Below are 26725 nucleotides of genomic sequence, written 5' to 3' on the forward strand. Positions count from 1 at the left end.
GGGAGGAATTGATAAAAGTGCAGGAGAGATTGATGGAAGTGGACCAGTAGACCTCCAGTGACCACAAGACCACTAGTGATCAGAGGACCACACTAGTGATCATAGGATCACACTAGTGATCAGAGGGCCACACTAGTGATCAAAGGACCACTCTAGTGATCAGAGGACCACTCTAGTTATCAGAGGACCACTCTAGTTATCAGAGGACCACTCTAGTTATCAGTGCACCACCAGTGACTGGTAGACCACCATTGACCAGTGGACCTCCAGTGACCAGAGGGGAGGAAGATAGCGTGACAGTTGGAAGCTTTGATACACAAATTACTCAGTTGATCATTATGTTGATTATCATTTTCCTGATTCATCATGTAATAATTTCCTTTAATATCATACAGGGCGTTTCGCTCGTAGGAGGCCCCGGGTTGGTACTGCCGTAGTTGCAACTGTAGTAAACGATGACTTTGGGTCTCTTGCTCGTAGGCGGCCCCAAGATATCGTTTACTACAGACATAATATACAAACAAGACGGTTGCAACTACGGGAGTACCAACCCGGGGCCTCCTACTAGTAAAACACCCTGTATATTCTTATTATCTTCGAGTTGTACAGTAAGTCTTCGCTCTATTTTCTTCTCACACACGCAAGGTGTGTGAGAGGAAAATAGAGCGAAGAAAACACACACACACACATCATGTGTGTGTATGTGTGTGTTTTCAGTGTTATGTTTCTGGTGTTTCGAGTAAATGACTGCAGTTTTGTGGAGGAGTGCTGTTACCTGTCGGCTGTAATAAAATGTTGATAAAGACACTTAGGTACAGTTTAGGACATTTATTAAAGGAAATGCTTCGCTAGGAGTGATTTTTTCAGTCTTAATAGAGAGTAAGCTAAAATGTAGTGTTATGTATCGGAGAGAGAGGGAGAGAGGGGGGGAGGGAGGGAGGGAGGGGACGGTAACCAGTAGTGAGGGTGGGGCGAGGCAGGGTGTAATGTGTAATGTGGTGGGCCATCCTAATATGGGTAATAATCTCTTAGTTAAAAGTTTGGAAACACTAAAGCTGCCAGGTTTTTATGGCGTTTTTTCTATGGTGGCAATTAAGGCAGCTTCCACAATTTTTACCTTTGTTGGTCTTTTTTACTGGAAATTAATAAGGCCTATTCCAATTCTTTAGGTGTCCACAAGCTTTGTTGCGGTCATCCCGGCTATAGGAATATCTGTGCCCACGTATTTTTTTTTATCGCGTTCTCTACATAGTTCGCTGTGTCTTCAAGGTTTTGATTGACGATAAAGAGTTGGTTTTGACGGGTTTCTTCTTAAATAGTCTAGCTACATTAGATGTCACGTTGTTGACCTGCAAAACAATGTTTCTGGTAGCCTTCTTTACTGTTGTGTTGGTGTTCATTCTGTTGAGTATATGGGGTTCAGGCTTCCTGCACTCACGCATAAAGTGCAAGAAGGATTGCAATATGCTGAATGAACGTGTATATACCAGGACTCCTCTAAGAACTGTGGACTGAAGATTAAGAAGGTCGCAAGAAAGAAGGCTATGACTACGCCTTTTTTTTCGTGTCGATGTCGTGCTGTAAGCAGAAGTTTAATATATATTTTTTGTGTTCAGTTTTCGGCACACCTTTAAACTAATCTGTTTTCAGCTGTGTGTAGATACGTAGAAAAGGTAGTTGGTTTACCGTTCCTTCCTCCAGTGTTAATATATATATCCTAGAGCATTGATGGAAACTAGAGTATCATAAACGTCGATATTTTTGGGCACAATGCTTAAAATATCGTGGACGAAGCGCAACCATTTGATTGACCCAGAGAGCGTAGTGAAGATGCTGCTTAATTCTAGGTCCTCTTTATTACATGTTAGCCAGGTCCGTGCTAAGGAGCGCACTCGTGGCTAAACCCAACAGTTGTTTGTTTGTATTACCTTCAAAACTAAAGCTTGATAAGTCTACAAAATCCTTGCAGTCTACATCCACATTAATCACAGCGTAGGAAGTTAGAATTATTCAATGGTACGTTCGTGTTTCTTATCTCTGACGGTACGTAGATGATATTTTAGTCAATGTGCTTAAAGATCTCTAGGTGCATGAGAGTCTTGGTTCCATTAATAATCTACATTGTACTTTTACATTCACACTGGATATGTAGTGATAGTGTTTGAAGTGTGAATGTCTGTTTGGTAGTGGTGGTTGAGGTGTAAGTGTGGTGGTGATGGTTGGGGTATGTGTGTGTGTGTGTGTTTGGTGGAGGTTGAGTCAAAAGACTCAGCCACACAACCACTCCTGTTATTGTAGAGGAAGGACAACATTAGTAGAAAAATGGAAATCAATAAAGTGCTTCCTGTATGAAATGACCGTTTAGTAGTGAGGAGCAGACGTGTGTGTGTGTGTGTGTGTGTGTGTGTGTGTGTGTGTGTGTGGAGGGGGACATACACATCACTCACTGTGGGCCAATCATGGTACACGTCATTTTGTGATAACCATAGTTATCTACATCCAGGTTATACCCATTCATTTCTCTCTCTCTCTCTCTCTCTCTCTCTCTCTCTCTCTCTCTCTCTCTCTCTCTCTCTCAGAGGGTGTGGACGAGGTGGGGCAAACAGGGCGTGGTGGTGTCGCGCAGTATGAATAGTGTGTGTGTGTATGTGGTGGGGTTTAATGGGCGAGACTATGTATGGGTGGGAAAGCGTGTTTGTGTCCAAAGTTTGGGTATGGGCGAGATGTGGATGTGGGTAGGGCGTGATGTTGGTGGGGTGAGTGGAGGAGTGTGGGCGTGGTGCAACAGATGCAGGTGGTGGGGCAGGGCAGGTGAGGGTGATGGCAGGGCTTGTAACTGCTGTTTTATTGCCTGTATCGATGTTTAAATGAGGAGCACGAAAACTCTGTTTACCAGATTGATGGAGATTCTGTGAGGGAGGAATGATGGAGCTTGTGATGGTGTGAGGGAGTAGTGGTGGTGGTGTGAGAGGAGTGGTGATGGTGGTGTGAGGGAGTAGCGGTAATGGTGGTATTGATGAGAGGAGTGCCGATGGTAGTGGTGGTGGTAAGAGGGAGTGGCGGGTGGTGTTGGTATTGATGTGAGAGGAGTGATAGTGGTGTGAGGAGTGGTGATGGTGTGAGAGTGGTGGTCGTGGTGTTGTGAGGGATGTGATAGTTATTATTATTATAATCAAAAAGAAGCGCTAAGCCACAAGGGCTATACAGAAGGGGGGATGTGATAGTGATTGTGTAGTATAATTATAGACACTGATGGGAAGTTCGTAGATAAACCTATAAATTAAAGCCAAATAAATCCATGGGTCGTAATATTTTTTATAAGCCTCAGAGTGTGAGGAGGATGGGGAGGAATTTAATATCATCAAAGCTGTTAAATAAATCGTTGAGGTACAGTGTGTGTACTAGGTAATAGATCACTAGCCTCAAACTAATATCAGTTGTTGTGATTATTATTGAAGGAATATGTAAAAAAATACATTTTTTTGAGAAACACACTTTAAGGAGAGATAATATTTTAACTTTATTATAGATAGTCTCGCTTAAATAATTTGCTCGTGTTTCAAACATGTTTGATGTATCGTATTAAAATGGTATACAATACCGACAAGTTGATGAGGACACATGATACCTGTGTGTCGCACATGCGGCTTCATCATGATCCACGAAATCGTAATAACACCACTATGACAGTCTCTGGAAACACTCTTAGTTAGATCAAAACATAAACTGCTGCTGCTGCTCTCTTGTCAGTTTGTCCACATATTGGAAGCAGTTGACGCTGATATAAATTACTAGGATTTTATATAGGTCAAGTTGAACAAGACAAGTTATACTGTAGTGCACGAGATTGATGAGGGAACTTGAGGCATGTGATAGTGCACTAGTTGAAGTGTGATGACAACATGGTGTCTGCTGACCTGTCTGGCGGCCAGAACGTACTGTTGTCTGCTCACCTGTCTCATGCAAGTGTCTCCCTTCACCCTCCTTCACCCAGTGTCTCTCCCCTCACCCACCTTTACCCAGTGTTTTCCCTCACCTTCACGCAGTGCCTTCCTTCACCTAGTGTATATCTGCTCATTTAATGCATCTCCTCTCACCTACTTTCACTCATTGTGTCCCTTCACCTTTACCCAGTGTGTCTCCCTTCTCCTTCACCTCGTATATCTCCCCTCACCCAGTGTATCTCCCCCTCACCCAGTGTATCTCCCCCTCACCCAGTGTATCTCCCCTCACCCAGTGTATCTCCCCTCACCCAGTGTATCTCCCCTCACCCAGTGTATTTCCCCTCACCCAGTGTATCTCCCCCTCACCCAGTGTATCTCCCCTCACCCAGTGTACCTCCCCTCACCCAGTGTATCTCCCCCTCACCGTGCGACCCCTCGTCCTGCCTGTTATTTGAGGTAATCCTTTGACGAAGCCTCCCTGCATGACCCACCACATGCAATCAGGCTAAAAGCCCACTGCTGGGGGAGAGGGAGGGGGGTCGTGGGGAGCCAAGAATATAGGTGGTGAGGGGGCAGGTGTGGGAGATGTGCGGACTGGCAAGGTATGGATGGTATGATGGGGTGGGGAAGTTATAGAGGGGTGTGGAGTGTGGGAAAGGAGGTTAGTGTTAGCGAGAGACAGACAGAAGAGAATGAAATTACAGCAAACACAATATTGTCGGATTCCCCCCACATCCCCCTCATTCAGTTAACATCCCCCCCCCCCTACGCCTCATCTAGTGTAATTGTTCAGTAATTCATATACTGTTAACTTATCTCACTGATTGCTAAGTTAACCTCTTTGTTTATTCATTTAAAGCAGCAGATGGTAATTTAAATCCCTGCCATGGGATTTATAATGTTGTAGTAAGTCAAATTTAATTTGTGGGAATTTCTGGTGAAATATCTCTCTCTGCTCTTTACCCTCCACTTTGTTCTTTCTATTCTGTACTCTGCCTCCCTCCCTCCCTCCTGTTCTTTAGAGCAGAGATGAGCAGTTGGAATTACCTCCCGACACTTGGGTAGCTTGTAGCGCGCGCGCGCACGTGTGTGTGTCTTTAGGGGAGACGATGTTCTCTGTGATATGTATTTATCTAACCGAGTTTGCGAGTGTTGAGCTCCGGTTTTTGGACTCGCCTTGCAGTTTGTGGCTTGGCTGACGTCATCTGCCTTTCCTATGGACTTTTTTAAAATCCAGTATGGACTTATAAATCCACTGCGTTGATTGGTCTCTTAGGTTTAAAGCCTATCTCCTGTACGGGGCTGCATGAATAGTGATCAATGGTGCAAATTGACAAGTGGTAAAATAACACAGTTGCACTATTGCAGAGACAATTTTAACCGAAACATTTCGCCAATGGACAAAGTTCTTTGATCACTACACTGGAATATACAACAAGCAGATTAATACAGGTTAGTGAGGTGAATTGCGAGGTTGGAGCACTGTATGAAGCCTACCAGTCCTTCCAATAACCTGTTTATATAAGCTGAGTTGTGCTACAGCTTCGACTGAACTGAAAGATCATTGATTCTATAGCATAGTATTTTGTGTTGGGAATAGGGGAACTTTCAGTCATCTGCATGGTGTTGTGTTCATTTATGACCAGCTAGACATCTGGTGTGCAATCTGGTCACTTTTTTTTTTCACGCTGGTGTTGTGTGTGGAGTCCTGCTGGTGTGTTGGCGTTGTGTTGAGTAGTGCCGGCACGCTGGTGTTCCCTCAACTTGATCTGGAAGCTACAGGAGGTCTCTCCCACGTATTTCTGGTCACACCCGCGTTGTCTTGATCCCTCCGTTGACTTTTTGCCTGGTCAAATCTTTGATGGCGATAGATATAATAATGGCAACATCTATGTTGCTCTTGGCGAAGATGAGTGTAGTATATCTTGCAGTGTGGGCTGTACGAACAATGACACTGCCGTCCCGAATGACGCATGCAGGAAATTTTAACGTCTGATAGATGTCTTTAAGAACGTTGCAATCTTCCACCAGATATTTAGGACAGCAGATCGTGCCAGCGAGTGCTCCTCGTTTGGCCCTTTCGTCGGTGAGCGAATAGCAGTATATCACGTCATTCTTCTTGGTAAATTTTCGGTATGCTCTGAATATGAGGCTACTGTCTTCGTTAATGAGAAGTACGTTAGGAAAGTAAGGCTATCATTTGCTTCCTCGTCTGGGGTGAACTGGATGAATGGTTCCATACTGTTGAGAGTGTTCTTATGGTTGTCTAGGTTCAGTGTTCTTATGGTTGTCTAGGTTCAGTGTTCTTATGGTTGTCTAGGTTCAGTGTTCTTATGGTTGTCTAGGTTCAGTGTTCTTGTGGTTGTCTAGGTTCAGTGTTCTTGTGGTTGTCTAGGTGCAGTGTTCTTGTGGTTGTCTAGGTGCAGTGTTCTTGTGGTTGTCTAGGTTCAGTGTTCTTGTGGTTGTCTAGGTTCAGTGTTCTTGTGGTTGTCTTGGTTCAGTGTTCTTGTGGTTGTCTAGGTTCAGTGTTCTTGTGGTTGTCTAGGTTCAGTGTTCTTATGGTTGTCTAGGTTCAGTGTTCTTGTGGTTGTCTAGGTTCAGTGTTCTCGTGGTTGTCTAGGTGCAGTGTTCTTGTGGTTGTCTAGGTTCAGTGTTCTTGTGGTTGTCTAGGTGCAGTGTTCTTGTGGTTGTCTAGGTTCAGTGTTCTTATGGTTGTCTAGGTTCAGTGTTCTTGTGATTGTCTAGGTTCAGTGTTCTTGTGGTTGTCTAGGTTCAGTGTTCTTGTGGTTGTCTAGGTGCAGTGTTCTTATGGTTGTCTAGGTTCAGTGTTCTTGTGGTTGTCTAGGTGCAGTGTTCTTGTGGTTGTCTAGGTTCAGTGTTCTTGTGGTTGTCTAGGTGCAGTGTTCTTGTGGTTGTCTAGGTTCAGTGTTCTTATGGTTGTCTAGGTTCAGTGTTCTTGTGGTTGTCTAGGTTCAGTGTTCTTGTGGTTGTCTAGGTTCAGTGTTCTTGTGGTTGTCTAGGTTCAGTGTTCTTGTGGTTGTCTAGGTTCAGTGTTCTTGTGGTTGTCTTGGTTCAGTGTTCTTGTTTTTGTCTTGGTTGAGTGTTCTCTGGGTCAGTGAGCTGAATATCGTCCACACAGCGAAGCCACATGGTCGTTTTGGGTATGATTGAGAACATTTCGTCCTCTAGGGATTCCATATACAGATTCACCAGAACGGCATTGATTGGTCAATCCTTGGCGCTATATTTTTTGTATATAAAAGGAATTTTTAAAAATTAAAGCAACAGCTACAGTAGAACTGTGGACACCGGTCACAAGTACGTTAATTCCCGTGGCACTGGAACGCTCTTTTAATACCTGTCTAAATATAGGTTCTGAAATTACTGTGTTCACCATACCTGTGTAATACAATAATCACCACACCTGTTGTACAGAGACAGTGGTGACTACACCTGTGTAACATGTAGCGTGAGTGTATTAGAGCAGGGAGAGCAGAGTTAGCGTCGGCTGCTGCCTTACAATGGCAGACCTCACCCCACCATGGCTCTGCTTTTGTTTAGTAAACACGAAATATGGGAGGGGCACTCTACCTCACCCACATACCCCTCCACACCCTCTCCACACCAACACATCTCCCTCCACACACCCACACCACCGTCCACACCCACACCTCCCTCCACACACCCACACCAGCCTCCACACCCACTCTTCCCTCCACGCTCCCACTCTTCCCTCCACACTCCCACTCTTACCCCCATTCGTCCCATACCACAGACCTAAATTCCTCCTCCAAGGGCTCATTCTTCCTCATATGTAGGAACCCCGTAAAATATGTTACACTCGCATTACCTGTCTGACCTGTAAGGTAGTAAATAGGTGTGTAGACAGCAGCCACCCAGGAAGGTACCTACCGTCCTCTCAGATGAGTGCGGAATATGAACATGTTAATTTTGTTTTTTCATTTTAGTAGTGGTGATGTTTTCTTAATGTCTCAAGAACACGTAAGAGGACAGGTAACTTATACAAACTTTCGCTTACACTTACAATACACAACCCTTTGCTTTCCTGTGTGCTTCTTAATAGTTCTTAATCCTGTAATATTTCCTTATCAACCCTGGGTCTGGTGTGAGACCGGACACTGGGAAAGTTAATGTCAACACCCAGATAACTTAAGATCATCTCAGGAGAAGGAACAATAAGAAATAGAAAGATCAACATACTGTATGGTGCATGAATATAGATGAAATACAATTTAATAATTGAAAGTAATATCAGAGGTATCATACAACCGTTTTTCAAAATGGAACGGACTTTTTCGTACATATAGTTCATCGGTTTCTATTTAATCGAGACATCTACAAAAGTATTATTTATTCTACGTTTAGGTTGGGTTAACCTAAATTTACGTATTTATACTGCAAGTAACGAAATACTGCTTCTGGTAGCAGCTGATAGTGTCATTCCTTAGAATTACAATGGAAGGTCCACTGTGTCATCAGTTATAGTAGAGAGAGAAGGTAACGAGAAAACACATAGCGGTATCATCATCATCATCATCATCATTATATCTTGGTCACCAATATGTGGAGTTTAGTGGAGGTGGGAGGGGACACTCGCTGGTTCCACTCACTGGAGTGGAACAAACTCCGAGGTAGCGTCATTGACGCGATAACTATGAGTATCTAAATTAGAAGTATTTTTGTATTGATTTTGGGCTATGTGGGTGCCAGTTCTCCACATTTTAACCCTATGTTCCCATGACAGAGGAACTGATCGGTGTCAGTCTCCCTCTGTCTTAAGTAAACGAGCTACGTTATGTGGATTTTGATGGATCTGGATGGGACACTGACGGATGAAACCAAAAGCTACATAGTCATGACTTAAGATACCCAGGTACTAGAAGCTGTATTCTATAACCCAAGAGATGTCAAGCCAGTGATATAATACTCAAGTCACTTGTTTTCTCTAGGATGGAATGCTGAAGTACTCTAACAACGCTCTTTTAGGCTGCCGAAATTGTAGATCGGGAAAATGTGGGTAGAACCTTCACTACTTGTGTAAATCCAGTCAAACTCCTAAATTGTTGGAAATGCTTAAAATCCCTTTATCTGCATTCACTGGAACGTAGGCAAAAGATACATTATAGTTTACACTGGAAAACTCTAGAGGAATTGGTCACAAATTTACACACACAAATCGCTGTCTAGGAAAACAAGAGGCTTGGCAGACGGTACAAAATCACCCCCCAACGAAAAGCAGGAGTACAGTGAGTACACTGAGAACTCACTAAGCATACATAGACTAAGAATTTTGAACACTCTCTTAATATATTAATATGTAAGGGGGAACACCAACAGATCTTTAGCTGTCTTCAAGGGGGAACTTAATAGGTTCCTCAAATCGATTCCTGATCAGCTTGCTTGTGGTGCATGTGTTGGACTAAGTGCAGCTGGCATCCACAGCCTGGTTGATTATGTCATCCACCAGATTGCCTGGATGATTCTCAAAACCATCTCCAGGTAAACTCAAGTCTGGTGGTCCCTACAGACAAACTGTAGAATGTTGGATAAGCTAAAGGTGTCTGACCGTCCACAGGAATAATCAGTAAGACAATTTTCTGTATTCTACAGGATTGGGTACTTACACTCCACCCACGGTCACCTCTCGTCTTACTCTCTTTCCTCCCAGCAGTTTATGGTGCATCTCTGACTTCTTGGATTCTCCGTAGTTTTTAGTCATTGGGATGCCTGTCAGGACTTTGGTGAATTTTTTGTTGAATATTTTAGCATGTGAACCTTGAAATAGACTTTCTTTTACTTATTATAAATGACCATATTTAATGCATTCCTTTATTTAGTGTATGAAATGCATCTGATACATTTTGAATTTGTAGCAATGTTGTAATGAAAGTAAACAAGTATTAGTTGTGCCAAGAGTACCTAATATCCCTTTTCTCAGTTAATTCACCTTATTCCTCTTCCCTGCTGCACTCCACTATTTTTTTTTACCCCCCTGTATTCTTCCCCTCATCATTCCACTATTATAGTCATAGTGTTGATATTATAGTCATAGTGTTGATTATAGTCATACAGTGTTGATATTATAGTCATACAGTGTTGATAGTCATACAATGTTAATATTGTAGTCATACAATGTTAATATTATAGTCATACAGTGTTGATATTATAGTCATACAGTGTTGATATTATAGTCATACAATGTTAATATTATAGTCATACAATGTTAATATTATAGTCATACAGTGTTGATATTATAGTCATACAATGTTAATATTATAGTCATACAGTGTTGATATTATAGTCATACAATGTTAATATTATAGTCATACAATGTTAATATTATAGTCATACAGTGTTGATATTATAGTCATACAGTGTTGATAGTCATACAATGTTAATATTGTAGTCATACAATGTTAATATTATAGTCATACAGTGTTGATATTATAGTCATACAGTGTTGATATTATAGTCATACAATGTTAATATTATAGTCATACAGTGTTGATATTATAGTCATACAATGTTAATATTATAGTCATACAATGTTAATATTATAGTCATACAGTGTTGATATTATAGTCATACAGTGTTGATATTATATTCATAGCGTTGATTATAGTCATACAGTGTTGATATTATAGTCATACAGTGTTGATATTATAGTCATACAGTGTTGATATTATAGTCATACAGTGTTGATATGTTGTGAAGATTTACCGTACAAAACACATCACTGCAGAGAGGTCTTTAATTTGTGAAACGTTTGGCTCAATATTTGTTTGTTGGGTGAAACGCTATACAAACAAAGGACTTCTTCTCAGTTGTACTTTTCACTTTACCTGACGGCAACTTGCCATCGTCTCTAATAAAATACCTTAATTTAACCTATATAGTGTGTTATATTTTTCATGTGTGCTTAGGACATCTTAATGGATACGTTCCTGTCCTGGAACCTTGGCTAAGGTCCCAGGACCGAGGTTTCTCCTCTGAAGATGACCTAAGTCAGTGGTTCCCAAACTTTTTCAGCTTGTTACCCAATTTAACATGCCACATAAAGCATGTTACCCCTTTCACAAAATGTTGTTATTATTGATATATATGGCTAAATTAAAACACTTGAGATATTTTCTTTTATTTATTGTATTTGAACATTGTGCATCTCTAATGACTATTACCAAAGATGTCAAGAACATCAGTGGGATGGATGGAGTTGCATACTTGAAGCTAGTTTAGGAATTCTTGGCTTCGTGGTTGAAAGTGCCAGCCTGGCATCGTTTGCAACATTCAAGCGAGTCCTCTTTTTTGTTTTCATACCCAGCACAGTTGAGAAGCCCTTCTCGCACAGATACGTTGTTGAGAATGATACCAACAACTTCAAGGCTCTCTTGGACAGAGTTGGCGAGTCAGGTAGTCGTGAAATCCAAAAGGAATCTGCATTTTGGTTTTGGAATTCGATTTTCAAGGCTTCATTGGCTCGCATTGTGATCCACTCCTCCTTTGCAGGGAAATCATCATCATGAATGGCATCATCAGGTACAGAGAAGGGATGAATGATCCACTGAAGAGTGGCTGTTTCTTGGTCACTTGCTTACCATCTCGTATGCACAAGGCATAATCAGATTCTCTGCAATGGTGTGGTATTTCTGTTGTTCGGCAATTTTATATGCAACACAGTAGGATGCTTCGACCGCAGCTTGAAGCTTTTGGGCTTGAATTCCAGATGAGCCGAACTGGATATTCTTCAGTGTTACAGCCTGGCGCTGAAAATAAGCCTGATCCTTATTTTGAAGATTTGGATGGCACTTCTGGAGGTGAGCTGAGAGTTTTGATGGCTTGAGGCTTTCATTTGTCAACACTTTGTGACATGCCACACATTGTGGCCGATCCTCTCCACCAGAAGTTAAATTCACAAAGCCATGGCGAAGAAAGGCGTCAGTGTAGGTGCGCTTTTTGGACATTTTCTTGTTCAATCTGCAGAAAAAGAAGAATATCCATGCATACACTGCAAAACGCAAGGTACATAATTTCTCGCATGGCAGCTAACACAAGTTCACTGATGCAAGCACACACGCATACATTCAAAATTGTCAGGCTGCAAGTATTATGCTTGTCAGCACAAGAGCACCGTGTAGCGCGAGACTACAGTGAACGTATACAGCCTCGCATACTCTGCTAATCCTAGCAAAACCATTGAAAACGTAAGAACCACACATACATTATATATAAAATTAATAATAGCTACAAATTCACAGTAACAGTGGGTAAATACTAACTATATACTGCACAGGGCAGTACACATACATACCAGCTTATGTCTACCTCGGCTGATGCTCACAGATAAACTGACAGTGTGAAATAGAGGCAGCCTCAGGAAGTGAGTGACGCGTACTGGACAGGTCGATCTGGGCTACTGAGTGACTTTTGTCCTGAAGCATACTTGTCAAAATACTTTTGGGTTTCCACACACTTAGCTATATATTTCTTCTTTTCTAATACTGTATATTAATTTTTGATGTTTATTGTTATTTGGTTTAACTTTATTACTTACTTATAATAGGTTTACTTTACAACTTTATATACTAAGACAAAGTTAACAATAATCCTCATACCGGGTACCGCATTGTTTTCTTGATTTTCAGAATTCATAACTTTTTTTCTGTCACCTCTCCATTACCCCCCAAAAATGGTTAAATTACCCCCAGGGGGTAATTTACCCCCAGTTTGGGAACCACTGACCTAAGTACTTGTATCCTCTCGTCCAGAGTGTCAGTATCCTTAGTAGACCTTGTACTTGGTGGTGTACTTAGTGATGGGACGATATCAAAATTTTTACCAAATGCTGAATTTTTTGTACTCTTCTCTTACTTTTATCAGCTTTATTTCCCTGTTTCTGTTATTATCATGAGGGGCATTGATAAAGCTGTAAATTATGCAAGTTAGGATTTGTTCAGCTAAAACTGACAATGATGTTTCTCCGCAGTGGCGGTTGGTCCTGGACTTTTTGCCGTAGGCAGCAGTGCCAACAACACCTACACCTCGTCTGCCACCACAACTACCACCGCTACCACCATCACTTCCCCCAGCAGCACCACCTCCCCCACCTCCCCGGCCTCCTCCATTAGCACCTCCACCAGCATGTCGTCAGTGGCCCCCGTGAGAGGACAGAGAAAGAGGGGTCGCCCCAAGGGCTCGGGGCTGCGGGGGCGTCTCTCCAGAGCCAGTGAGGCCGCAGCCGCAGCTTCCTCAATGGGATCCATGGTGTCTTCCGCATGCGGCTCTCCGGGTAAGTGGCAGTGTCACAAAGTATTATAATGCTTTAAGAAGTTATAGACTATGACTCTTGTCATCAACACAGCATCAAACTACAGTGGAACTGAAGTGCGCAAAAATTTAAATACTTTTTCTAAACAAGGAATCACGGCAGAAAGAAATGATTTAAATTCACTTAAATAACAATAAAAGAAAAATAATAAAAAAACAGTGTATCGAAATTTGTACTTAATCTATTCAAGAGTTTATAGAAGGAATGTATGTTGATGGTCCGGCTGCTACAAGAGCACCAGTCAGTGCCAAGACAGACCTCGTCTTTTGTGGTTAGTTTATATTTAGTTAAAAAAAATAACTTAAACTTATACATGTAGCCATGTTGCAAGCTGTGTAAAACTAGCATTTGTATTACACAAATAACCCGCGCATAGGAGAGAGGAGCTTACGACGACGTTTCGGTCCGATTTAGCCCATTTACAAAGTGTGCAAGTTATTTGTGTATTGTTCCAGTCACGGTATTGTGCTTTTTTTTGTTCTTCCTAGTATGTACATTTACCAGACCTTAAGAGTATCTAAAAAGAAACGACTATAGCATTCATCCACCAGTTTCAAGACGAAACTCAACGAGTGCCAGAGCTAAGTGCCGGATCAACCATACTGTGATGGATATGTGGGCCAGCAGGCCGCCAGTACCAATAGCCTGGTTGACCAGGCAAGCACCAGACAAGCCTGACCCAGCGCCAGGCTGCGATAATAGGAAAGCTCTCGTAACCCTTCAAGGATAGTTTGCCTACCTTAAATACACGCTATGTCAACCCTTCCCCACTTGACAAGCTCCTTGAAGAATTAAGATATGCTTAGCGGTTACGTAATTAAGATATGCTTAGCGGTTACGTAATTAAGATATACTTAGCGGTTACGCAATTAAGATATGCTTAGCGGTTACGTAATTACCTGCAAATAAGATAAAACGAGGCAGACATTTCACACATGCTGTCGTACTTAGGTAAGGTTAGAAATATGTTGGAATGCAATACAGTCACTTCTCAGCGAGGTACTACCCTCCTGTCATGAGTGTGGTGTAGACAGCAGCCACCAGGGAGGTACTACCCCCCTGTCATGAGTGTGGTGTAGACAGCAGCCATCAGGGAGGTACTACCCCCCTGTCATGAGTGTGATGTAGACAGCAGCCATCAGGGAGGTACTACCCTCCTGTCATGAGTGTGGTGTAGACAGCAGCCACCAGGGAGGTACTACCCTCCTGTCATGAATGTGATGTAGACAGCAGCCATCAGGGAGGTACTACCCTCCTGTCATGAATGTGATGTAGACAGCAGCCACCAGGGAGGTACTACCCTCCTGTCATGAGTGTGATGTAGACAGCAGCCATCAGGGAGGTACTACCCTCCTGTCATGAGTGTGGTGTAGACAGCAGCCATCAGGGAGGTACTACCCTCCTGTCATAAGTGTGGTGTAGACAGCAGCCATCAGGGAGGTACTACCCTCCTGTCATGAGTGTGATGTAGACAGCAGCCATCAGGGAGGTACTACCCTCCTGTCATGAGTGTGATGTAGACAGCAGCCATCAGGGAGGTACTACCCCCCTGTCATGAATGTGGTGTAGACAGCAGCCATCAGGGAGGTACTACCCTCCTGTCATGAGTGTGGTGTAGACAGCAGCCATCAGGGAGGTACTACCCCCCTGTCATGAATGTAATGTAGACAGCCATCAGGGAGGTACTACCCCCCTGTCATGAATGTGATGTAGACAGCAGCCATCAGGGAGGTACTACCCTCCTGTCATGAGTGTGATGTAGACAGCAGCCATCAGGGAGGTACTACCCCCCTGTCATGAGTGTGGTGTAGACAGCAGCCACCAGGGAGGTACTACCCCCCTGTCATGAGTGTGATGTAGACAGCAGCCACCAGGGAGGTACTACCCCCCTGTCATGAGTGTGGTGTAGACAGCAGCCATCAGGGAGGTACTACCCCCCTGTCATGAGTGTGGTGTAGACAGCAGCCATCAGGGAGGTACTACCCCCCTGTCATGAGTGTGGTGTAGACAGCAGCCACCAGGGAGGTACTACCCCCCTGTCATGAGTGTGATGTAGACAGCAGCCACCAGGGAGGTACTACCCCCCTGTCATGAGTGTGGTGTAGACAGCAGCCATCAGGGAGGTACTACCCCCCCGTCATGAGTGTGGTGTAGACAGCAGCCATCAGGGAGGTACTACCCTCCTGTTATGAGTGTGATGTAGACAGCAGCCATCAGGGAGGTACTACCCCCCTGTCATGAGTGTGATGTAGACAGCAGCCATCAGGGAGGTACTACCCTCCTGTCATGAATGTGGTGTAGACAGCAGCCATCAGGGAGGTACTACCCTCCTGTCATGAGTGTGGTGTAGACAGCAGCCATTTGGGAGGTACTACCCTCCTGTCATGAATGTGGTGTAGACAGCAGCCATCAGGGAGGTACTACCCTCCTGTCATGAATGTGGTGTAGACAGCAGCCATCAGGGAGGTACTACCCTCCTGTCATGAATGTGGTGTAGACAGCAGCCATCAGCGAGGTACTACCCTCCTGTCATGAATGTGGTGTAGACAGCAGCCATCAGGGAGGTACTACCCTCCTGTCATGAATGTGGTGTAGACAGCAGCCATCAGGGAGGTACTACCCTCCTATCATGAGTGTGGCGTAGACAGCAGCCATCAGGGAGGTACTACCCTCCTGTCATGAATGTGGTGTAGACAGCAGCCATCAGGGAGGTACTACCCTCCTGTCATGAGTGTGGCGTAGACAGCAGCCACCAGCAAGGTACTACCCACGTGTCATGAGTGTGGCGTAGACAGCAGCCACCAGCGAGGTACTACCCACGTGTCATGAATGTGGTGTAGACAGCAGCCATCAGGGAGGTACTACATTCCTGTCATGAGTGTGGCGTAGACAGCAGCCACCAGCAAGGTACTACCCACGTGTCATGAGTGTGGCGTAGACAGCAGCCACCAGCGAGGTACTACCCACGTGTCATGAATGTGGTGTAGACAGCAGCCATCAGGGAGGTACTACCCTCCTGTTATGAGTGTGATTTAGACAGCAGCCACCAGCGAGGTACTACCCACGTGTCATGAATGTGGTGTAGACAGCAGCCATCAGGGAGGTACTACCCACGTGTCATGAATGTGGTGTAGACAGCAGCCATCAGGGAGGTACTACCCACGTGTCATGAATGTGGTGTAGACAGCAGCCATCAGGGAGGTACTACCCTCCTGCCATGAGTGTGGTGTAGACAGCAGCCATCAGGGAGGTACTACCCACGTGTCATGAGTGTAGTGTAGACAGCAGCCATCAGGGAGGTACTACCCACGTGTCATGAATGTGGTGTAGACAGCAGCCATCAGGGAGGTACTACCCTCCTGTCATGAGTGTGATGTAGACAGCAGCCATCAGGGAGGTACTACCCTCCTGTCATGAGTGTGATGTAGACAGCAGCCATCAGGGAGGTACTACCCTTCTGTCATGAGTGTGATGTAGACAGCAGCCATCAGGGAGGTACTACCCTCCTGTCATGAGTGTGATGTAGACAGCAGCCATCAGGGAGGTACTACCCTCCTGTCATGAGTGTGATGTAGACAGCAGCCATCAGGGAGGTACTACCCTCCTGTCATGAGTGTGGTGTAGACAGCAGCCATCAGGGAGGTACTACCCCCCTGTCATGAGTGTGGTGTAGACAGCAGCCATCAGGGAGGTACTACCCTCCTGTCATGAGTGTGGTGTAGACAGCAGCCATCAGGGAGGTACTACCCTCCTGTCATGAGTGTGGTGTAGACAGCAGCCATCAGGGAGGTACTACCCTCCTGTCATGAGTGTGGTGTAGACAGCAGCCATCAGGGAGGTACTACCCTCCTGCCATGAGTGTGGTGTAGACAGCAGCCATCAGGGAGGTACTACCCACGTGTCATGAGTGTGGTGTAGACAGCAACCATCAGGGAGGTACTACCCACGTGTCATGAATGTGGTGTAGACAGCAGCCATCAGGGAGGTACTACCCTCCTGTCATGAGTGTGATGTAGACAGCAGCCATCAGGGAGGTACTACCCTCCTGTCATGAGTGTGATGTAGACAGCAGCCATCAGGGAGGTACTACCCTCCTGTCATGAGTGTGGTGTAGACAGCAGCCATCAGGGAGGTACTACCCTCCTGTCATGAGTGTTGTGTAGACAGCAGCCATCAGGGAGGTACTACCCTCCTGCCATGAGTGTGGTGTAGACAGCAGCCATCAGGGAGGTACTACCCACGTGTCATGAGTGTGGTGTAGACAGCAACCATCAGGGAGGTACTACCCACGTGTCATGAATGTGGTGTAGACAGCAGCCATCAGGGAGGTACTACCCTCCTGTCATGAGTGTGATGTAGACAGCAGCCATCAGGGAGGTACTACCCTCCTGTCATGAGTGTGATGTAGACAGCAGCCATCAGGGAGGTACTACCCTCCTGTCATGAGTGTGATGTAGACAGCAGTGTTACAAAAAACGCGATTCTAAAAGCTTAGAGATCTCCAGTGAATACTAGAAAGGACTGCCCTTCTAGCATCCAGCCTGTTACTGGGTTTTCGTAACAAGTAGTCAGTATCCTTGTCCAATTATCCATTAAACTTCAGTATAATTCAATAGGTCTTTAGGATTACAACTGGTAGGCTACTAACTAGAGAAATTAAAATTTAATAAATTTATTAAGTAATAAGTTGTCTAGAGGTATTTTATCAAAGTAAATTAAATCACAACAATCAAAATAAAATCAGTCTCTCGAGTTCAATATTATTGTGCTGAAAGCACATATCACATTTATAATTATTAAGTACCGTCAGGTACATTAACATTTAATAAGATATTACAAATATGTACAAGTGTGTGTATGCGTGTAAGTGCTCTTAAGTAGTTAGCTATATCTCAAGACTCGAATAAGACTTAAACAAGTGACTGACAAAGTCCTCAAATAAACTAACTTCTTGACCGACTGGCAACACGAACAGTCTGCTTGAACAACAAAGAATGCTAAGCCCAATAGCAATGCAATATCAAGCGACTGCGACACAGAATCAGGAACTGGGAAATAATATAACGACACTAAGTAGGGACCATCTGCAGATCCTCCACAAAAGTTACAAAACTCCCATAATACTGAATCTTTGTTCAGCATAGGTAAAACTGTGACTGTGACAATACACAGGAACCAGTACAAAATTAGGTCAGAAGCTATAGCTAAGGACCTGAGATACTCAGAGTGTCTATGTGACACACAACCTCAGTACAACGTCGAAAATCACTAAGTCTATACAATGTTCTGTGAACAAAGTTCTACAGAACTAACAAGAATAATGAGACAGACAATCTGTCCAACCAGCAAGCGAGTCTACAGCAGACTGAAAACTTCACGAGAGGTGAGGACACCCCCCCCTCGATCACGTGATAGCTACGTGGACAACTGCAGCTCAGAAGCCGGCAGTATAACGAGCGACAAGCGATAATTACAGTAGTTTGACAATCAAGACTAACTGAGCACATTTTATATACATCCTAACAACATAAGCTAAATAACAATATAACAGTCAAATAATAATATAAAGTCATACATTTACGATTTAGCTATTATCGCAAATATAAGCAATATAAAATTAAATGAAAAGGTAATATACAATATATATACATAATAATCATTGTAACCCATTCAGGGGTTGCAACACCCCCCCCAACACGACAGAGGGTCGCACTAGGAGTTGCATGAATGTCTTTTACATTATTTTTGGTTACTCATATCAATATTATATAATATAAAAATTATTTAGTCACTCTCGTCCCAAGCACCTCTACAATTTCACAGCGTCCGTCACTAGGATGTACTAGGGCAGTACACAGTATCGTATCTCTTCATACTCGTGGTTATGTACATCAGTGTAGAGACAGGATAGCGCTGACAAGGAGGGCACTGAGGCTCGATCATTGTAGAGGAGACTGCATTCCACTCTTAAGTAGTGGTTGTGGAATGCGAGGCAGTATGAACATCTGAGTATGAAACAGCTTAAGGTGTGTAGTGAGGGGGGGGTCTGCGACAGGACAGTGTTGCGTCACGCAGTACATCACCCGCACCACACTACTCACTCAACACTCAGCTTGTCTCCTCCTCACACAACATTACTGTGAATATATAAATATAATAATTAGACATGAGTATATATAGTTAATATGGGCTGGAGGGATTAAGTTACTTTATTGAATTTGACATAGCAAGTAACAAAAGGCATTTGGGCATAAAATTACGTTAATTTAATGTAATTGATAATTATTAAGGACGAGACAGAGCGTCAGCAATTACATTACAATGACCACTTATGTGTTTTATACTAATAGAATAAGGTTGGATTCTGAGGGCCCACCTCATGATCCTAGCATTTTTACTTTTCATAGTGTTTATGTAGGTGAGTGGATTGTGGTCAGAAAAAACGTTAATTTTAAATGGGGAAGTGCCCAAATACACGTCAAAATGTTCCAATGACACCACAAGAGCTAGAGCCTCTTTCTCAATAGTGGCATAATTTTTCTGGTGTCGTTTAAGCTTAGATGAATAGTAACATATAGGATGGAGAATATCAGTGGATGTTGACTGTTGGAGCAGCACAGCACCCACTGCATAGCCACTCACATCTATATGTAAAAAGAAGGGAAGATTGAAATTAGGACTTTTCAACACAGGAGCAGAGGATAGCAAGCGCTTCAACCTTTTGAACGAGTCTGAACAATCTCTAGTCCAGATGAACTGAACTTTGCTACTAGTAAGCTCAGTGAGAGGAGCGGCAATCTGAGAAAAGTTTGGACAGAACCTGCGATAATATCCTGCCATACCCAGGAATCTCTGTACTCCTTTCCTATCCTGTGGCACTGGAAATTCAGAAATTGCACGAACCTTAGCCTCAATAGGAGCAACCTCACCTTGGCCGATACAAAAGCCTAGATAGGTAATCTTGGCTTGACCAAAACTACATTTGGCTAAGTTGACAGTGAAGTTGTAGTGCGCCAGTCTCTCAAACAATGCTCTGAGTCGCGTTAAGTGCTGTTCCCACTCGTCACTGTACACCACTAAGTCGTCAAGGTAGGCTTCTACTCTTTCTAAGTTGTGGGTCAACTCGTTCATTATACGCTGGAATGAAGAAGCCGCATTACATAGGCCGAAGGGGGTGACGAGGTAGTTAAACAATCCATCTTGAACAGTAAAAGCAGATATTTCTTGAGCACGTTCAGTAAGCGGGACTTGATAATAGCCTCGTAAGAGATCTAAACGGCTGACAAACTGGGCTCCTGACACACGGTCAATAAGGTCGTCAATGCGAGGTAGAGGATAACCATCAGGCAAGGTGACAGAGTTCACTTTCCTGTAATCAGTGCACATCCTGAAACTACCGTCAGGTTTAGGCACTAAAATACAGGGAGATGCCCATGGACTTTTACTGCGTTCAATAAGTCCGTGAGATAACAGAAAATCAACCTCTTCTCTCAATGCTTTATGCTTTGTTGGACTCATCCTATATGGTGATTGCTTAATGGGTGATGCTCCCTGTACATCAACGTCATGTACACCCAGAGTACAACGTTTAGGAACATCACCGAACAATTCAGGGAAATGCAAAATCATGTTTTTAATATCAGCAGCTTTATCAATCCCAAGGTTACTAAGAAAATCGTCTAGTGACTGTAGAGTCACTGAATTTTCTAAACGCACCTCTATACCTCTAGAGATGTCAGGTAGACTGACGTTTTCTTCCTCTGTCCTAGGAAGAATAGAAGTAGTAGGTAGAGGACTAGCGTAGTATGCCTTAAGCTGGTTAACATGATACACATGATTAGATTTCTTTTTCCCAGGCGTACGTACCAAATAATTTACGTCGCTAAGCTTTTTCACTACTTCCAGGGGACCATCATACCTGGCTTGCAGAGCATGACCTGGTACTAATTTCCGAGCCATCACCTTATCTCCTGCTTTAAAAGAACGAGGGACAGCACGCTTGTCATAATGTTGCTTCATTCTAGCTTGGGCTGAAACTAGGTTTTTCGAAGCTAGCTCTCTAGCGGCTGTCAGATGTTGCTGCATTAATGAAGGTGAAGTACTCAATGATGGATTTGATTTTCCTGTCCACACGTCTTTCAACACTGCAAGAGGACCACGCACTTGGTGTCCGAATATTAATTCAAACGGACTAAATCCGAGACTTTCTTGCTCACTTTCTCTCATAGCGAACAGAAGAAAAGGTATACCCTCATCCCAGTCTCTAGAAAAATGCTCACAATATGCTCTCATCATGGACTTCAGTGTCTGATGAAATCTCTCTAGAGCACCTTGTGACTGTGGATGATAACTGGTTGAAAGTACAGACTTTATTCCTAGGTGGGATAATGCTTCTCGAAAGATCTTAGAAGTGAAATTAGATCCCTGATCTGATTGTATCTCTCGTGGCAATCCAACCTGGGAGAAAAATTTCATCAGCGCTCTCACAATAGCACGAGCATTAATTTTTCTCATAGGAATAGCTTCGGGATAGCGTGTTGCAGCGTCCATAATAGTAAATAAGTATTGGTTTCCTAGTTTGGTTCTAGGCAAAGGACCAACACAATCAATAATAAGACGTGAGAATGGTTCACCATGCACGGTGATAGGAATGAGAGGCGCAGGTGGAGGTGTGTGCGCTGGCTTGCCTGTCACTTGACACACGTGGCAACGTCGCACATGATCAGCTACTGTTTCCTTCATCTTTGGCCAAGTAAAATGTTTTGCCAGTTTACCGAGTGTCTTCTTGACACCCAAATGTCCTCCTATGGGACTATTGTGAGCAAAATCAATGGCTTGTTCACGAAATGCAACTGGTAACACAACTAGATTCTTGACTGTGGTAGAAACACTATCAGCTGACAACTTACATGTTGTTTTCTCCATCAGTACACCGTTACTATAATAGTAACAATTATCGAGATCCTTTGCTTCACTCTCAGTAACTGCTATATCTCTCAATCTTTCCAGTGACTGATCAACAAACTGATCCTTGATTAAATCATCATGAGTTAGAAATTTAACGTCAGTTGTGTCCTGACTAGGTTGATGACAGGGGGGAGTCAGTGTTAATGATCCTGGGCGCAGAGCATCACTAAACAACATATTCAACCCCAAATCATTGTCATCAACTAACTCAACAGGAGACAAGGATGGTTGTTGAATCTTTGACATAGCTCTAGTAATTGCGCTGAGAGGAAATAAAATAGGTTTCTCTCTACAAGCTTCAATGGCATAATTATCATCAGTGTTATTATCAATCACAAGTGGTTCTTTACATATACCAGCATGAAGGATATCGTTCCCTATCAACAAGTCCACTGACCTGATGGGAAATACACCACTGGATATACCCACTGAAATATAACCAGTATAATAGCTTGTTTCAATATAAACTTTGTGCAGAGGCACTTTTATAACAGCCCCTCCATAGGCTTCTAACAATACATCTATCTTGCAATAGGTATCGTCAGTAATGGGCAGTACATCTTCTCTTAATAACGTGAGATAACTGCCAGTGTCTCTGAAAGAAATTATCTCAGATGTGATTCGTCAAATCCTACTTTATCTCTCGAAAAGTAAGGACTCATCGCTGAACGAATCTTTTCGTCAGATACACTTTCTGACGCTAGTCATCTGTCCTGAGTAACATTATCTAAAACAGTAGGTTCAGAGGTATTGCTAGGATTTTGGTGTCTTTGTTGCACGGAAGAGGATACGACTTGAGTGGGGGCGCCAGCCGCACGACTGTTTCTCGTATCTCTTTCTAACTTATAGCAATACTCTCTAATATGTCCTTTCCTGTTACAATAGGTACACTTAACTTTCTTCTTCTCGATACCAGATTTCTGTCTAGCCACAGAGACAGATTCAGGATTGTGAGTTTTCCTGGTAAAGGTACGAGAAGTTACAGTAGCAGGTACATCAGGCCGGCAATAAGCAGCTGATTTAGGTTGCCAACTTCTAGGACAATCTTTAGTTACCTTGTTTCTTTGTGTTTTAGTACGTACAAGTTTGTGAGAAATCTCGTAATTGTCTGCTAATGCTGCAGTTTCCAGAATATCTGAGGTAGTATGATCGATCAGATATTCTTGTATGTCAGCAGGCATACAGTTGTTAAACTCTTCGTGTAGTAACAACTGAACAAGGCTGTCGTAGTTGTTACATTTAGCAGCTCTAGTCCATCTCTCAAATGCAACTTTTTTCTCACGAGCAAACTCTACACAAGTTTGATCTTGTCGTCGTTGTAACGTACGAAATGCTCTTTGATAACTTACAGGTAACAAGTTATACGTCTCTAGAATTGTTTGTTTGACAGCGTCATAACTAATGTACTTGGCAAATGGTAAGGCAGCCGTACAAGTTTGAGCTCTTCCTGTCAAAGCAGTATGAAGCAATGTTGCCCAGTGCTTACGTGGCCAGTTCATAGCACGTGCCTGGTTCTCAAACACATCAAAATATGTGTCTAAGTCACTTTCAAAAAACTTAGGAACCATAGATGTAGCTTTCTGCACATTAAATGTGTCCTGTGATCTATCAGTCTGTTGTCTTCCCAGACGAACATTTTCTCTTTGGAAATCTTCTTCGTTCAATCTCCTCTGTGCCTCAATTTGTGCAGTCTGCAACATAATGAGACGTTCCAACCTCTCAAACTGTTCCTGAGAGATAGGACCAGTGGGTAATGGAGGAGTAGGGAAATTAACATGGTCTGGACGGTCCTTAGGTCGGACACTTGGTCCAGCCGTCTCTAGAGTGTCTAGATCTGGTCTAGGATACGTAAATACAGGTGTAGCATACACTGTACTAGTATTAGGCTGTGTCATACTACCAGCTATACTCTGTACTATAGTGTCAGTGAAGGAAGGAGCGAGCGAGAACTGAGCTACACTAGGCTCAGACACTAGGCTCACTTCTGCTCTAGTTGCTCTTTCATCTTCATCAAATAGAGTCATACTTCCTAATTGTGACACTAGGCTTTCTGAATCTGAATCATAATCAGACATCTCTGTATGAGCAGGAAACAATATATCTTTAATTAACGCTCTGACAGTTTCTGCGGTGTAATTCCTGTTATACGTCACACCGAGATACTTGGCTACTTGCCAACACGTCTGAAGTTTTAATGTACGTAACTCAGACAAAGTCAGAGTATCAATTAACTGTTTCACTTTGGCATACATCACGAAAATAATTGTACTACGAGAGAGTGATTATGGGAAACTATAATCCTAATAGGAATTTTAGTGTTGGATGTCTTAGAGCTAGAGCTCAAACAGTATTTCCATCTCCTTGGATCAAGAGACTCAGTCAGGTACATACATCCACCTGGTATGTTGTACAAGACTAAACTCAAAGTCTTCAGATTAGGAAAGTACTCAAAGTGTTTGATCATAGAAGTACTAGTACGTCAAACTGGACAATTTCTCCAACACCTTGGATCAAGAGCCTCCCGGACAGGCCCCCATTTGTTACAAAAAACGCGATTCTAAAAGCTTAGAGATCTCCAGTGAATACTAGAAAGGACTGCCCTTCTAGCATCCAGCCTGTTACTGGGTTTTCGTAACAAGTAGTCAGTATCCTTGTCCAATTATCCATTAAACTTCAGTATAATTCAATAGGTCTTTAGGATTACAACTGGTAGGCTACTAACTAGAGAAATTAAAATTTAATAAATTTATTAAGTAATAAGTTGTCTAGAGGTATTTTATCAAAGTAAATTAAATCACAACAATCAAAATAAAATCAGTCTCTCGAGTTCAATATTATTGTGCTGAAAGCACATATCACATTTATAATTATTAAGTACCGTCAGGTACATTAACATTTAATAAGATATTACAAATATGTACAAGTGTGTGTATGCGTGTAAGTGCTCTTAAGTAGTTAGCTATGTCTCAAGACTCGAATAAGACTTAAACAAGTGACTGACAAAGTCCTCAAATAAACTAACTTCTTGACCGACTGGCAACACGAACAGTCTGCTTGAACAACAAAGAATGCTAAGCCCAATAGCAATGCAATATCAAGCGACTGCGACACAGAATCAGGAACTGGGAAATAATATAACAACACTAAGTAGGGACCATCTGCAGATCCTCCACAAAAGTTACAAAACTCCCATAATACTGAATCTTTGTTCAGCATAGGTAAAACTGTGACTGTGACAATACACAGGAACCAGTACAAAATTAGGTCAGAAGCTATAGCTAAGGACCTGAGATACTCAGAGTGTCTATGTGACACACAACCTCAGTACAACGTCGAAAATCACTAAGTCTATACAATGTTCTGTGAACAAAGTTCTACAGAACTAACAAGAATAATGAGACAGACAATCTGTCCAACCAGCAAGCGAGTCTACAGCAGACTGAAAACTTCACGAGAGGTGAGGACACCCCCCCCTCGATCACGTGATAGCTACGTGGACAACTGCAGCTCAGAAGCCGGCAGTATAACGAGCGACAAGCGATAATTACAGTAGTTTGACAATCAAGACTAACTGAGCACATTTTATATACATCCTAACAACATAAGCTAAATAACAATATAACAGTCAAATAATAATATAAAGTCATACATTTACGATTTAGCTATTATCGCAAATATAAGCAATATAAAATTAAATGAAAAGGTAATATACAATATATATACATAATAATCATTGTAACCCATTCAGGGGTTGCAACAAGCAGCCATCAGGGAGGTACTACCCTCCTGTCATGAGTGTGGTGTAGACAGCAGCCATCAGGGAGGTACTACCCTCCTGTCATGAGTGTGGTGTAGACAGCAGCCATCAGGGAGGTACTACCCTCCTGTCATGAGTGTGGTGTAGACAGCAGCCATCAGGGAGGTACTACCCTCCTGTCATGAGTGTGGTGTAGACAGCAGCCATCAGGGAGGTACTACCCTCCTGTCATGAGTATGGTGTAGACAGCAGCCATCAGGGAGGTACTACCCTCCTGTCATGAGTGTGGTGTAGACAGCAGCCATCAGGGAGGTACTACCCTCCTGTCATGAGTGTGATGTAGACAGCAGCCATCAGGGAGGTACTACCCTCCTGTCATGAGTGTGATGTAGACAGCAGCCATCAGGGAGGTACTACCCTCCTGTCATGAGTGTGATGTAGACAGCAGCCATCAGGGAGGTACTACCCTCCTGTCATGAGTGTGATGTAGACAGCAGCCATCAGGGAGGTACTACCCTCCTGTCATGAGTGTGATGTAGACAGCAGCCATCAGGGAGGTACTACCCTCCTGTCATGAGTGTGATGTAGACAGCAGCCATCAGGGAGGTACTACCCTCCTGTCATGAGTGTGGTGTAGACAGCAGCCATCAGGGAGGTACTACCCTCAAGTCAGAGGAATGCAAAAGTTGAAACCTGTTTTTATTTTTGTCC

The 26725-nt window shown here is 43.2% G+C and overlaps 1 protein-coding gene across 2 annotated transcripts in view; it reads left to right on the top strand.

Annotated features, from left to right (window-relative positions):
* Positions 1-26725, top strand: part of Ino80 (chromatin-remodeling ATPase INO80) — a 754916-nt gene that overhangs the window by 675555 nt on the left and 52636 nt on the right. For both annotated transcript variants that reach the window (XM_070098261.1, XM_070098262.1), the window contains exon 32: positions 12949-13251. In XM_070098261.1, coding sequence (XP_069954362.1) covers positions 12949-13251 — 303 coding nt within the window. The remainder of the gene's footprint in view (positions 1-12948; positions 13252-26725) is intronic.

This window comes from Cherax quadricarinatus, chromosome 61, assembly GCF_038502225.1.
Source record: "Cherax quadricarinatus isolate ZL_2023a chromosome 61, ASM3850222v1, whole genome shotgun sequence".
Taxonomy (NCBI): Eukaryota; Metazoa; Arthropoda; class Malacostraca; order Decapoda; family Parastacidae; genus Cherax; species Cherax quadricarinatus.